This window comes from Dama dama, chromosome 9, assembly GCF_033118175.1.
Source record: "Dama dama isolate Ldn47 chromosome 9, ASM3311817v1, whole genome shotgun sequence".
NCBI classification, from domain to species: Eukaryota; Metazoa; Chordata; class Mammalia; order Artiodactyla; family Cervidae; genus Dama; species Dama dama.
This window is the reverse complement of record NC_083689.1, coordinates 14,821,751-14,833,936: the sequence shown is the minus strand read 5'-3', so window position 1 is coordinate 14,833,936 and position 12,186 is coordinate 14,821,751. Positions and strand designations below refer to the sequence as shown.

The window sequence follows — 12,186 nt, the reverse complement described above, 5'->3', positions numbered from 1 at the left end:
CTCGGCCATGTTTCTTTGGGGGATTGGTTCAGGGACCAGCACACCACAGGCAGGCGGAGCTTGGGCCGCGGGGCCTGGAGTCTTTTATTTCTTGACTGGTCCACAGAGTGGTGGGCAGGTTCGCTACAGGGCCACCTCGGGGGCCACCTCGCCGGGCCCCAGGCCTTTGGCCACGTCCGCCTCCCTCTGCTCCCGTCTCTTCTTCCGCTGCAGCAGCCGCCGCTCCCGCTCAAACTCCTTCATGCGCTTCACATAGCTGCAGGCAGAGCACAAGGAGGGGTGTCAGGACACAGCCGTCCTGTGGCCCGGGAGCTGATGGGCCTGTGTGTGGGGGGTGTCTCCCCAAGTAGGGAAGACCCGTGTGCCTGCGGATTAGGTCTGGGGTCTGCCCGCTACCTTGACGCCACTGAGCCAAGAGCAAGGACTGGGCCTCCCACCTGGAACCCGGCTGGGCCACTCCTCCAGGCCCGCCCACCCGGCAGCCCCCCCCCCCCCCCCCCCCCCCCCCCGGCTTCCTCTTTCTACTAAGGGGGGGCCTGGCTAGAAACTCAGTGTGAGTTCACAGTCCTCTGCCTCTGGAGTCAGGGGCCCAGGGCCCCGCCTTGTGGGGATGTGGGGCGGGCTGGGGGCTCACTCGAGGTGCTCGCAGTAGTCCCAGTCGTGCTGCTCGTGCTTGCAGGCCAGGAAGTTGGGGAAGTTGTCACGCTTGCACTTGAGAAACCGGATGAGGTAGTGGGCACAGTAGTCTCGTTGCTGGAGCACCAGCTGGGCGTCATTCATCTCCTGCTGAGTGGCCACCATCTCTGCAGGAGGAGGGGGAACCGGGGAGGCTCAGCCAAGGTGGCAGCATCCTTCTGATTTGCACAAAAGCAACAAGGGCAGAGTCCTTCTCCTGCCATCAACACCCACACAAGATTCTTGCCGCTCCACCCGCCAGGGTCACTCTGCAGACAGTCCTACCAGCAGAGCCTGCAATCCCCTCTGCTGGGCCCAACCCAGTGTTTGTGTGTATATGAGTGTGTGTGGGGGGAAGGGGGCAGGCAGGCTGCCTACGGGACTTGAATCCCAGCTCTAGCCTTGTTGGAGCTGTAACTTCTCAGAGCCTCAGCTTCTTCCCCTACTGCATAGACTTGGCTCTGAAGTGAGCTGAGCAACTACACGTAAAGTGCTTAAGTGCCCACCTCTTGGAGAGCTGAACTAATAACCCTCAGGTCCTGCTGCTCCACCTACCTGGAAAACCTGACCTGGATGAAATCAACCTTCATTCAACTGGGGCTCATTTGGGGCTCTAAGAAACGGTAGGGGCACACCCCAGTCTGTGTAGGCTGTGCTGGTGATCCTGAGCTCTGCCCCCTCTGGCAGGGGGTGCCTTCCTGCGCCCCCTTCCTGCAAGGACCAGCCTTCCTGCATCAAGGGAAGCACTCTCTCAGCTTACACCAGCATCTTTCTTGTCCCAGAAGGTCCTCACAAGTAGCCACAAGTCCTCACAAAGTTTCCACTGCTTACCTGCAATCCACTTCCACTGGCTCCTCTCCCCTCTGCTTCTCAGCCAAGTTTCTGTCTCACTCTGGCCCAGGGTCTGCCACCCACCAGCGTCCACACTCCACCCCAGCCCTGCCCACACGCTGGCTCTTTCCAGAGCCATTTGGGACCCCAGGGCACCGTGCTTCCTCAGCCTCTTGCTTGCTTCTTTCTCGAACATTCTTTTCCCGCGGCCCTCATCTCCACCATACCCTCCCCAGGTTTCCCCCCATCTCTCTGGCTGTCCATCCATTTTCTGCCCAAAGCTGAAGCGCTGGCTTCTGGTGGTTCCTGCTAAGAGCTCTCTGCTCATTCTAATCCGTGGCTTTGGTCTCCAGTCTGTAACCCAGACCCCAGCTTGGGCCCCCACCCTCAGATCGTCTGAGCCCCAGGCCTCGTGTCCATCTGCAGTCCGTGATGGTTTTCATATCAGTGTGCTGCCCCTCATACCAGATGCTTCCACATAATCGGTCAGCAGCCAGAATTTCTGGAGCACCTACTGTGTGCTCGGTGCTGGGGACCCATGGGGAACATGTTATGCAAGAATGGACGCCTGCTCTTGGAGGAAGACACTGAACAGACATGCAGAGCGAAATGTAAGATGCTTGGCAAGGCTCAGTGCTGCTCATGTGCATGCATGCTCGCTTGTGTCTGACTGTGACCCCATGGACTCCTGTGTCCGTGGGATTCTCCACGCAGGAATACTGGAGTGGGATGCCATGCCTTCTTCCAGGGGATCTTCCCAGGGATTGGGAATAACCCATGTCTCCTGCATCGGCAGGTTCTTTACCACCAGTGCCACCTGGGTAGCCTGGACATATGTACCTTATGGCTGATTCACCTTGTACAGCAGAAACCAACATTGTAAAGCAATTATCCTCCAATTAAAAACAAAGCAAAAACTCCAGCCCTGGCTCACAAAAGCCCTTTGAAACCAGGGGATGAGCAGAGACCCCCAGGGAGGGGTGAGAATGAGTGGAGACAGAAGGCAGTGTGGATTTACACTGGGCATTTCCAAGGCAGGGAGTTGGGGGGCAGTTGTTGGGTCTTGGAACCACGTGAAGAGGAGCCCCCAGGAAGGGCTGTGTCTGCTGCTGCTGTAATGGAGTTAAAACTAAGACTCTGAAATGGGGTTCTGCCAACACAGCAGAGTGGGGGTGGGGAGGAAGCCTGACCAGAGCCCTGTCAGTGAAGCTGGGGGAGACAACTGGATGGGGAGGTGAAGTAGGAGAATATTTTAAAAACAGCAGAAATAAGAGTGAATTTGCATGCTGATGGGAAAACCAATGTTCAATGAGAAGAGACTGGTTGGGACAGTGCTTGGGTGGGTGAGAAGATGGGATGAAGGGCATCAGAGGGTTCAACTGGAGCAGAGGTTTAGCTGAAGCTGGGGCAGATAGAGTAACGGGAGAGAAGGTGGAGTCCAGCAGGAAGCAGGGATGAAGGGAGCCCAAGAGAGTTTTGGCTGCATCTGTTTTCTTAACATTTTTTGGCTGTGCCTTGTGGCATGTGGGATCTTAGTTTCCCAACCAGGGATTGAACCCTTGTTCCCTGCCTTAGAAGTGCAGAGTCTTAACTGCTGGCATGTCAGAGAAGTCCCTGCATCTCTTTTCTTAAGAGGATGCCAAGTGACAAGCTGAAAGGAGATGCTGGAGTCTGAGAGGGATGGCCTGACACTGGTTGAGGGGGGAGCAAGAGAGAGCAAAGGGCCAGGGAATGTGCCAGGAAAACCAGTGTAGCGTGAGGGGACAAGTGGGGAGCAATCAGGAGACCGGTCAGGGAGGCTGAGTGTTTCTCTCCCACGATGTTCAGCTGCACAGGGGCAGGAGCCAAGGACTCTTGTTAAGCCAGAGAGAGAGGGCAGGGTGGAGGCGCCTCTGGGCGTGTGCAAAACATTAAGGGAAAGAAGGGTGCATGGAGCAGTGGGAAAGACTGACACGGAAATGGCCTACTGATGGACTACAGGTTCCGGTGGGGCTGAAGGGACTACCAGGAGTCGAGATACCAGAGGAGTGTACCCTTCCACGTTGTCTTAAATCCAAACCTCTCTGCACCACCCCCGTTCCCTTAGGGGTCTCCCTGTCTCCAAGTCATCGCCCACCAGGCAGCCAACAACGTGACCTTTTGACAAAACAAATCTGGTCGCGTGGCTCCTCAGCTTAGAAGCACGAAGCACTAAGGGGAGAGACCCTCTCCTTAGTCTCGCTGTGGTCAGCTCCATCGCAACCCCCTCAGGTCTCGATTCCAGTTACAGCCCCCTGGAAGCCCTCCTTGATATTCCTAGGCGCCATCACGAAGACTCGCCAGGTTCCACGGTCTCCCCTACAGGACAGTGAGTCAGTGCCTGCTGTATCCTCGGTACCCAAACTGGCTTGGTCCAGGATTGGCGCTCGATATGTCTGTGATATTAACTCATAAAAAAAGCAAAGTGCAGGACAGCTTGTGCGGCGTGAGTCCCCCGCCCCGTCCCCCCCGCTTGTGTTTTCCCGGGCATACCTAAAAAGAGCAGTCACATCTACCCAGAGGTACAGTGAGCAGATCTCTTCCGTGATAAACTCTCCCATGGCTCCCCACTCACTCCAGGACTAAGCCCAAGTTCGATCCCCTCATTTTAGCACCGCATCACTGCTCTCTTGCCCCCCAGGCTTTTTGTTCAAACCGTGCCCTCTGCCTGCAATGCCTCCACACTCTGACAAGGTCACGAACGTCCTCTGAATTCCTCCGGGCCGAGGTCAGGGCTGAACCCAGACACAGCGCACAATGCTTGAGCCCAGCAGTGGGGACGCCAAGGTTCAGGGGTTCCCGCACCGGTGCCCCACTCCCGCCGGCCGCTCCTGAGCACAGGGCCTCACCGCGTTCCTTGCGCTCGGGGAAGCCGTAGTCGGGCGGGAAGGTGGGCATACGCAGGGGATCGGGCTCCACCGATGCATCGCCCAGGTATCTCCGGGCCAGGTGAGCCCCCATGGCTGCTGTCACCGCAGGTTCCAGCGGCAGCCGGGGTCACCTAATTCCTACCCGGAAGCATTCCCCCTAGGCCAGCTACTGCTTCCGGATTGCTTGCGCCGCCGCAAGGATCATAGAGATGAATGACTCCGGAGGCCTTCAGGTAACTCTGGCGTCTCCTGGTGGCCGGGCGGAGACAGCAAGGCGTACCCCCCTAGTCTGGCTACCGCCAGAGGGAGTCTTCCTGCCTCGGAAAATACATCTGGGCTGGGGAAGGGTGGACTACCGGAGCCTGGGGTCTCCTCCCACCCTCTCTGGGCGCCACTGGTCTCCTGAAGCTAGAGTACGAAGGAAAAATATATTTTATATCATAATTAAAAAATGTTTTATTTTAACACATTCAAAGTTTTCATAAGCGCTTGCACAGTTGCTGATGATATAGTGAATATAAAAGGTTTAAATAAAATTACTTAAAATAAATATTTTAATTTAAATAAACAAATACAAGTTATTTATCAATACGTTATTTATCAATACACTATTTATAAACTGAGGTTTTTTTTAGAAAAATACTTTTATTTATTTGGCTATGCCAGGTCCTAGTTGCAGCATGAGAACTCTTAGTTGCAGCATGTGGGATCTAGTTCCCTGACCAGGGAACAAACCCAGGGACCCTGCATTGGGAACACAGAATCTTAGCCACTGGACCATCAGGGAAGTTCCTATTAAACTGAGCTTTTAAATAAATCCTACTGAATACTTTGTAAAAATGGAGCAAGCTGTGATTCTAGTATTCCTCTACTTGCCACTGTAAAGAATTGGTATTACATATCACATCTGTTAGGTTAGCGCTTCTATATGTGTATATTTAAAAGTATTTTAAATATACACACATATATATATTTCTTAGTACTTCTTGACCAAATGCTGCCTCCATGTGCAGCTGTAACAAATGCAAATGATGTGTTAATTTGTTACTATCTCTGGAATCTCAGCACAGGATTGGAACACAAAGGAAAAAATTTTCACTGGATGCTTGGCAGTGTTGGGAAATGATACTTGGCTGTGCAAGATTAGATTTCATTTGACAAGGTGCTGTGGGTTGAACTGTCTTCCACCGTCTGATCCCCCACCTCCCGCCAAATATATGTTGAAGTCTCTAACCACGGGGAATCTGTGAATGTGATCTTACTTGAAAACAGGGTTTTGCAGATGTAATCAAGTTAAGATGTGGTCATGACAGACTTGGGTGGGTCCTAATCTAATGACTGATGCCCTTCTTATAAAAGGGAAATGTTTTTAAATTGTAATTTTATGTATTTATTTATGGCTGTGAAGGGTCTTCTTTGCTGTGGGCTTTTTCTCTAGTTGCAGCAAGAGGGAGCTACTCTCCAGCTGTGATGCACCGACTTCTCATTGCAGTGGCTTCTCCTGTTTCAGAGCACAGGCTGTAGGGGGCACTGGCTTCAATAGTTGCAGCTCCCCGCCTTTAGAGCACAGGTTCAATAGTTGTGGCATATGGGTCTAGTTGTTCCTCAGCATGTGGGATCTTCCTGGACCCAGGGATCGAACCCACGTCTCCTGCTTGACGGGGGGATTCTTTACTACTGAGCCACCAGGGAAGCCCTAAGAGTGAAATGTGGAATCAGACAGACACCCAGAACATCATGTGATGCTGGAGGCAGAGGCTGGAGTGATGCATCTACAAGCCTGTGAACATCAAGGAACGTAGGCCAGGAAGGTTCTTCCCCCAGAGCCTTGGGAATGGCCATGGCCCTGCTCACACCTTGTTTTGGACTTTCAGCCTCCAGAACTCTGAGACTATAACTTTTTCTTGTTTTAAGTCACCTGCTTTGTGGTACCTTGTTATGGCAGCCTTAGGACACGGAGATACACGATCATTTGTCTTTTCTCTTACCTAAACTTGGTTGGTTGGTTTAGTTGCTAAGTCATATCTGACTCTTGCAACCCCATGGACTGTAGCCCACCAGGCTCCTCAGTCCATGGGATTCTCCAGGCAAGAATACTAGAGTGGGTTGCCATTTCCTTCTCCAGGGGATCTTCCTGACCCGGGTATTGAACCCACGGCTCTTGGATTGCAGGCAGATTCTCTACCAACTGAACCACCAGGGAAACTTAACACCTAAAGTTGTCTGGTGCCTAAATCCTCCTCACATTCCTAAGCAGCCTCTTTCCAGCATTGGCAGCTGCACAACCACATTCACACCCAGGAGGGCCTTCCTGGGGCCTGAGTGACATTGATACCAAGACATGTCATGTGTTTTTTATTTGTTTGTTTGTTTTGTTTTTTTGCCACACCGAGGCATGCAGGGTCTTAGTTCCCTGACAGGGATCAAACCTGTGTCCCATGCAGTGGAAGCACGAAGTCTTAACTACTGGACCATCAGGGAATTCCCACAGATGCCATGTTTAGAGTTATGGTTGTTCTATGCAGGTTCCTTTGCAAGACCTCAGGTGACAGCAGCATCATGCTTTCTTCAGTAAGCTTATTTTGTGTTTGTAATATGTGTGGTTTTCTAAAGCAAGCCAGATCCCTCCACTTGGGCCAAGGGGGTTCCCTCTATTTAAGAGAACAGGTGTCCTGGATTAGAATGCTAGTTGTGTGGCCTGCGTGAGTGTACTTAGCTTTTTTGTAAAGTGAAATATCATTTTTTATGTTGCAACATTAAACGTGTTAATTAGATGGAGTACTTATAGCAGTTCTTGTCATGTTGTTTAGTCGCTCAGTTGTGTCCGACTCTTTTGCAGTCCCATGGACTGTAGAGTGCCAGGCTCCTCTGTCCATGGGATTTCCCAGGCAAGAATACTGGAGTGGGCTGCCTTTCATTCTCCAGGGGATCTTCCCCTCCCAGGGATCAAACCTGCATCTCCTGCATTGGCAGGCAGATTCTTTACCATTGAGCCACAAGGGAAGCCCAGTTCTTGGCACTGCATTAGATAAGTGCTACTTATTACTACTACATCTTTCTTTTATGAACAGCTGCCTCAGATCTTGAGGACCCAGAGGTGAACAAGAAGATAAGAGTGGGGCTGGATGACGTCTGTCTCCATGCACACTCAGTCCCATGTGGGGCTTTAAATCCGACCTGCAGCAGGTTGAATCATGGTCCCCCAAAAGGTATGTCCATACCCTAATCTTGGAAACCTGTGAATGTGATCTTATTTGGAAAACATTCCTTTGCAAAGGTAATTAAGGATCTTTATATTGTCTTGGACTAATTTAATTTAATTTAATTCTTTGGCTCCAGGGACTTCCCTGGTGGTCCAGTGGTTGAGACTCTGTGCTCGCAATGCAGGGGGCCTGGGTTCGATCTCTGGTCAAGCAACTAGATCCCACATGCCACAAGTAAGGATTCACATGGCCTCAACTAAGACCAAGTGCAACCAAATAAATAAATAAATATGAAAAAAATCTCAGATCACTTTTCCCTTGCTCCCCAAGCCTCAGCTGTTTCTCATAAATATCCTGAGCCCCTCACCTTCAGGGAGGTGGGCTTGAGATTTGCTCCCCCTTCTCCTTGCTTGGCTGCCTTGTGAGTAAACCCTTTCTCTGCTACAAATCTTGGTGTTTCAGGCTTGGCTTGTTGTGTGTCAGGCAAACAAACCTAGTACAGTAACGCAAGCTACAGAGGACAGTCCAGTGGGTGACTGAGCTTCTTTCCCAGGGCTGCCTGTGACCTGTCCCCAGAACATGGCATAGATTTGTGACTCCAGGGGGCAGCATTCACGCTCTGGTCTTCGTGAATGGCACTCATGGAGTTGTTTTTATTTGTGCAGTGCACAACCCCCACAGCTGTACCAGGCCGTCCTGTTCTGTGTGTCTCCTCTGACTCCCTTTCTCTGGGTGTCAGCCGCTCATTCAGAGGCCAGAGCAGGAGGGAGACCCAGAGAGGCAGATCAGGTACCCAGCTCACTCTCCCTGTGTGACCTTGGGAAGTGACTTCCCTTTCAAATATGCAGTTTACTCACCTGAAAAAATGGGTCCCTATTAAACAGCTCCTCCCCACGTCATGGTTTTATTTTCCTTGTTAGCACTTAGCACCCTCTAGCCTGAGATTCATTTGACTTATTTATCTTGTTTCCTGTTGGTTTCTTCTCTTGAATATCGGCTGTGAGGAGCAGGGAATCTTATCTGATTTGTTCACTGCTGTATTCCTGGAATACAGGAATGGAACTGACATACAGTAAGTGCTTAGTAAGTAGTTGTCAAAACCAACACAGGAATAAATGAACAGGGTGGTAGGGAGGAGTCAGTTTGATGGCTGTGTGAAACGTTTCCTGTCAGGCACCTAGGATGTGCCCCAAACACGCTCACTACTGTTATCTAGCAAAGTGTTTATTAACTTTTTCTATTAAAAACATTTTTTTTTTTTTTTTTTGGTTGTGCTAAGCAGCTTGTTGGATCTTAGTTCCGGGACCAGGGCTAGACAACCCCCCCTCTCCCGCCCCTCGTTGGAAGTGCCGAGTCTTAACCACTGGACCTCCAGGGAAGTCCCATCACTTGTATTATTTTAATTTGGCGCGCACTCTCTGACTGAAAGGCCCCCCAGAGGGGGCTCCCACGACCAGTCGACCAGTCATCTCACTAGAGAATGAAGAAGTCCAAGTGAGGGGGTGGGGGAGGGGGGTGGGGGAGGTGACTGTGGACCATTCTGTCCTGCAGGCCCAGGACTCCAATGTTTCAGCCTGGTCTGTCTATATGCAGAGTTGGGGGTGGGGGATCATATTACAGTGAGTGCGGTATTAAGGGGTGAGGGAGGGGCCGGGCCTCAGTCACCCGTGCCCCACAGCCTTCCTGTTATTTTTTCTCTACCAGCCATCTGACAAGGAGCGCTTACGGGTTCCCCGCCCGTGTTCCCCGCATCGCAGCGCACAGCTTCCCCGCCCCTCCTTCCTCCCTTCCAGGCTGCGCCAGCTGCCCGGCGCCGCCCACTCGGCCCCCAGGCAGGGGCTGTATTAAGAGTTGTGGGCAGGTCGGCCTCAGAGGCCCCAGGTGGGGCTGAGGATGGAGAGAAAATTCTGGGTGGAGCCTGAGCCTCGCCTCGGTCCGCTGGATGGGAGATCGGAAGCTCTGGGTAATTCAGTTCCGGAGGAGGAGGCGAAATAAGTCAGCGTGTCCTAGACAGTCCCTGGGGAAGACCTCGCCTCAGTTTGATGGGTGCGTGAAAAGCGCTTCCTGCCAGGCGCCGAGGAGATGCCCAAGACCGACCAGATGTGCGCCTGTAATTGTAGCCAAATAAGGTCAGAGCATCCGGTCCCATCACTCCCCATCACTTCATGGCAAATAGATGGGGAAAAAGTGGAAACAGTGACAGATCTTACTTTCATGGGCTCCAAAATCACTGTGGATGGTGACTGCAAGCATAAAATTAAAAGACACTTGCTCCTTGGAAGAAAAGCTATTGACAAACCTAGGCAGTGTATTTATATGCAGAGACATCACTTTGTTGACAAAGATCCCTGTAGTCAGAGCTGTGGTTTTTCCAGTAGTCATGTATGGATGTGAGAATTGGACAATAAAGAAGGCTGAACGCTGAAAAATTGATGCTTTCTAACTGTGGTGCTGGAGAAGACTTTTGAGAGTCCCTTGGACTGCAAGGAGATCCAACCAGTCAGTCCTAAAGGAGATCAACCCTGAATATTCATTGGAAGGACTGATGCTGAAGCTGAAACTTCAATAATTTGGCCACCTGATTCGAAGAGTTGACTCAGTGGAAAAGACTCTGATGCTGGGAAAGATTGAGGGAAGGAGGAGAAGAGGGCAATGGAGGATGAGATGGTTGGATGGCATCACTGACTCAATGAGCTTGGGTTTGAACAAACTCCGGGAGACAATGGAGGACAGAGGAGCCTGGCATGCTACAGTCCATGGGGTTGCAAAGAGTCAGACACAACTTAGAGATCAACAACAGTTGTAGCCATGAGCTGCCCTGGGATTCTGTTGCCTATGTGGAAGGAGGCTGGCAAGTAGTGGAGGAACCAGTGAGCCTGGAGGGGCCTGACTTTAGTCAGGGCTTGGTAGGCTGGACGGTCACTCATTTATTCAACAATCATCTTATTGGACACCTAATGTATGACAAGATGGTGATAACTGTTGAGGAAAAACATAATGAATGGAGTGTATGGAGAAGGGCAGTCTTGGAATTTGAGTTTTATAAAGTCTCACTGAGAAGGAGACATTGGATCTCAGACTTCCAGTTTCTCCAAGACACCAGAAGCTTGCTGTCCTCGGGGCCTTTGTATGGACTCAAATGCTTTTTCTCCAAATATTTACAGGGCCTTCCCCCCTCCTCCTTCTGTGGATTTCAATTGTTAGGTCTTTCCTAATCACCTTCTCTTCCCCTCCTCCTCACCCCTTCCTCCTCCTCTTTCTCCTCCCCCTCCCCCTTCTTCTTCTTTATAAATTGAAATATAATTGACATGGGCTTCCCAGGTGGTGAAGTGGTGAAGAATCTGCCTGCCATTGCTGGAGACACAGGAGACAGGGATTCGATCCTGGCTTGGGAAACTCGCCAGGAGAAGGAAATGGCAACCCACTCTAGTATTCTTGCCTGGGATAATTCCATGGACAGAGAAGCCTGGTGGGCTGTAGTCCATGGAGTCTTAAAGAGTCCAACATGACTGAGCGGTTGAGCATGCACATGTAATTGATGTATGATAGTGTATTAGTTTTTTGTATAAACATAATGATGTGATATTTGTATATACTGTGAAATGATCACTGCATAAAGTCTAATTAACATCCATCCGTAACAGCACATAGCTACACTTCTTATTTTCTTGTAATGAGAACTTTTAAGAACTGCTTACTCAATGAAAGTGATATTATTTCAAGGCATGGATGTGCTATACTGTAATACATATAAGGAGGTGTTTATAGACACGTAAAAAATGTGGTTCTAAGAGTGCTAATTGTTCAGCAAGATTAGAAGGGTGTTACATCAGTAAATGATGTGCTGACCATTTTTTATTGCATGGAGAAAGAAAGTGAAAGAAAATGTTAGTCACTTGTCATGCCTGGCTCTTTCAGACCCCATGGACTGTAGCCCACTGGGCTCCTCTGTCCATGGAATTTTCCAGGCAAGAATACTGGAGTGGGTAGCCATTCCCTTCTCCAGTGGATCTTCCTGTCACAGGGATCAAACCCAGGTCTCCTGCGTTGCAGATGGATTCTTTATCTTCTGAGCCACCAGGGAAGACCATTGCTTGTAGAAGTATATTTAAAAACTCATGTATAAAAATGTATTTGGGGGGACTTTCCTGGAGGACCAGTGGTTAAGACTTCAAACTTCCAGTGCAGGAGGCAGAAGTTTGATCCCTGGTGGGGGGAAACTAAGATCCCACATGCCACGTGGTGTGTCCAAAAACAAAAACAAAGAATCAAAAACCATGTTTTTTGAGTGTTCCTTGCTCATCCAGTTGTGAAGTTTTACTTTAGTGAACGGGTATGTAGATAATTCTGTAACGCATGTAGAGAAATGTCTAGAAACGCAGGTAACAAAGATGTTCCTATGAGTGTTACTTGAGGAAAAAAAGAAAAGAAAAAACATCTACTCTCTTACCAACTTTCAGATAGACCCAGTCACCACCTTCTACTTCTTTCTTCTTCTTTCTGTGCCGTGCACCTTGTGGGATCTTTGTTCCCTGACCAGGGATTGAACTTTGGCCACGGCAGTTAGAATCCTAACCACTGGACTGCCA

General features: G+C 50.3%; 1 protein-coding gene across 1 annotated transcript; it reads right to left on the bottom strand.

Annotated features, from left to right (window-relative positions):
* Positions 1-56: 56 nt before the first annotated feature.
* Positions 57-4,566, bottom strand: NDUFB7 (NADH:ubiquinone oxidoreductase subunit B7). Its single transcript, XM_061150082.1, has 3 exons — positions 4,374-4,566; positions 635-803; positions 57-256 (listed from the first exon to the last, which is right to left on the bottom strand). The coding sequence occupies exons 1-3, from the start codon at positions 4,483-4,485 to the stop codon at positions 124-126; spliced, it is 414 nt and encodes a 137-aa protein (XP_061006065.1). The 5' UTR covers positions 4,486-4,566; the 3' UTR covers positions 57-123.
* Between the last annotated feature and the right edge of the window lie 7,620 nt (positions 4,567-12,186).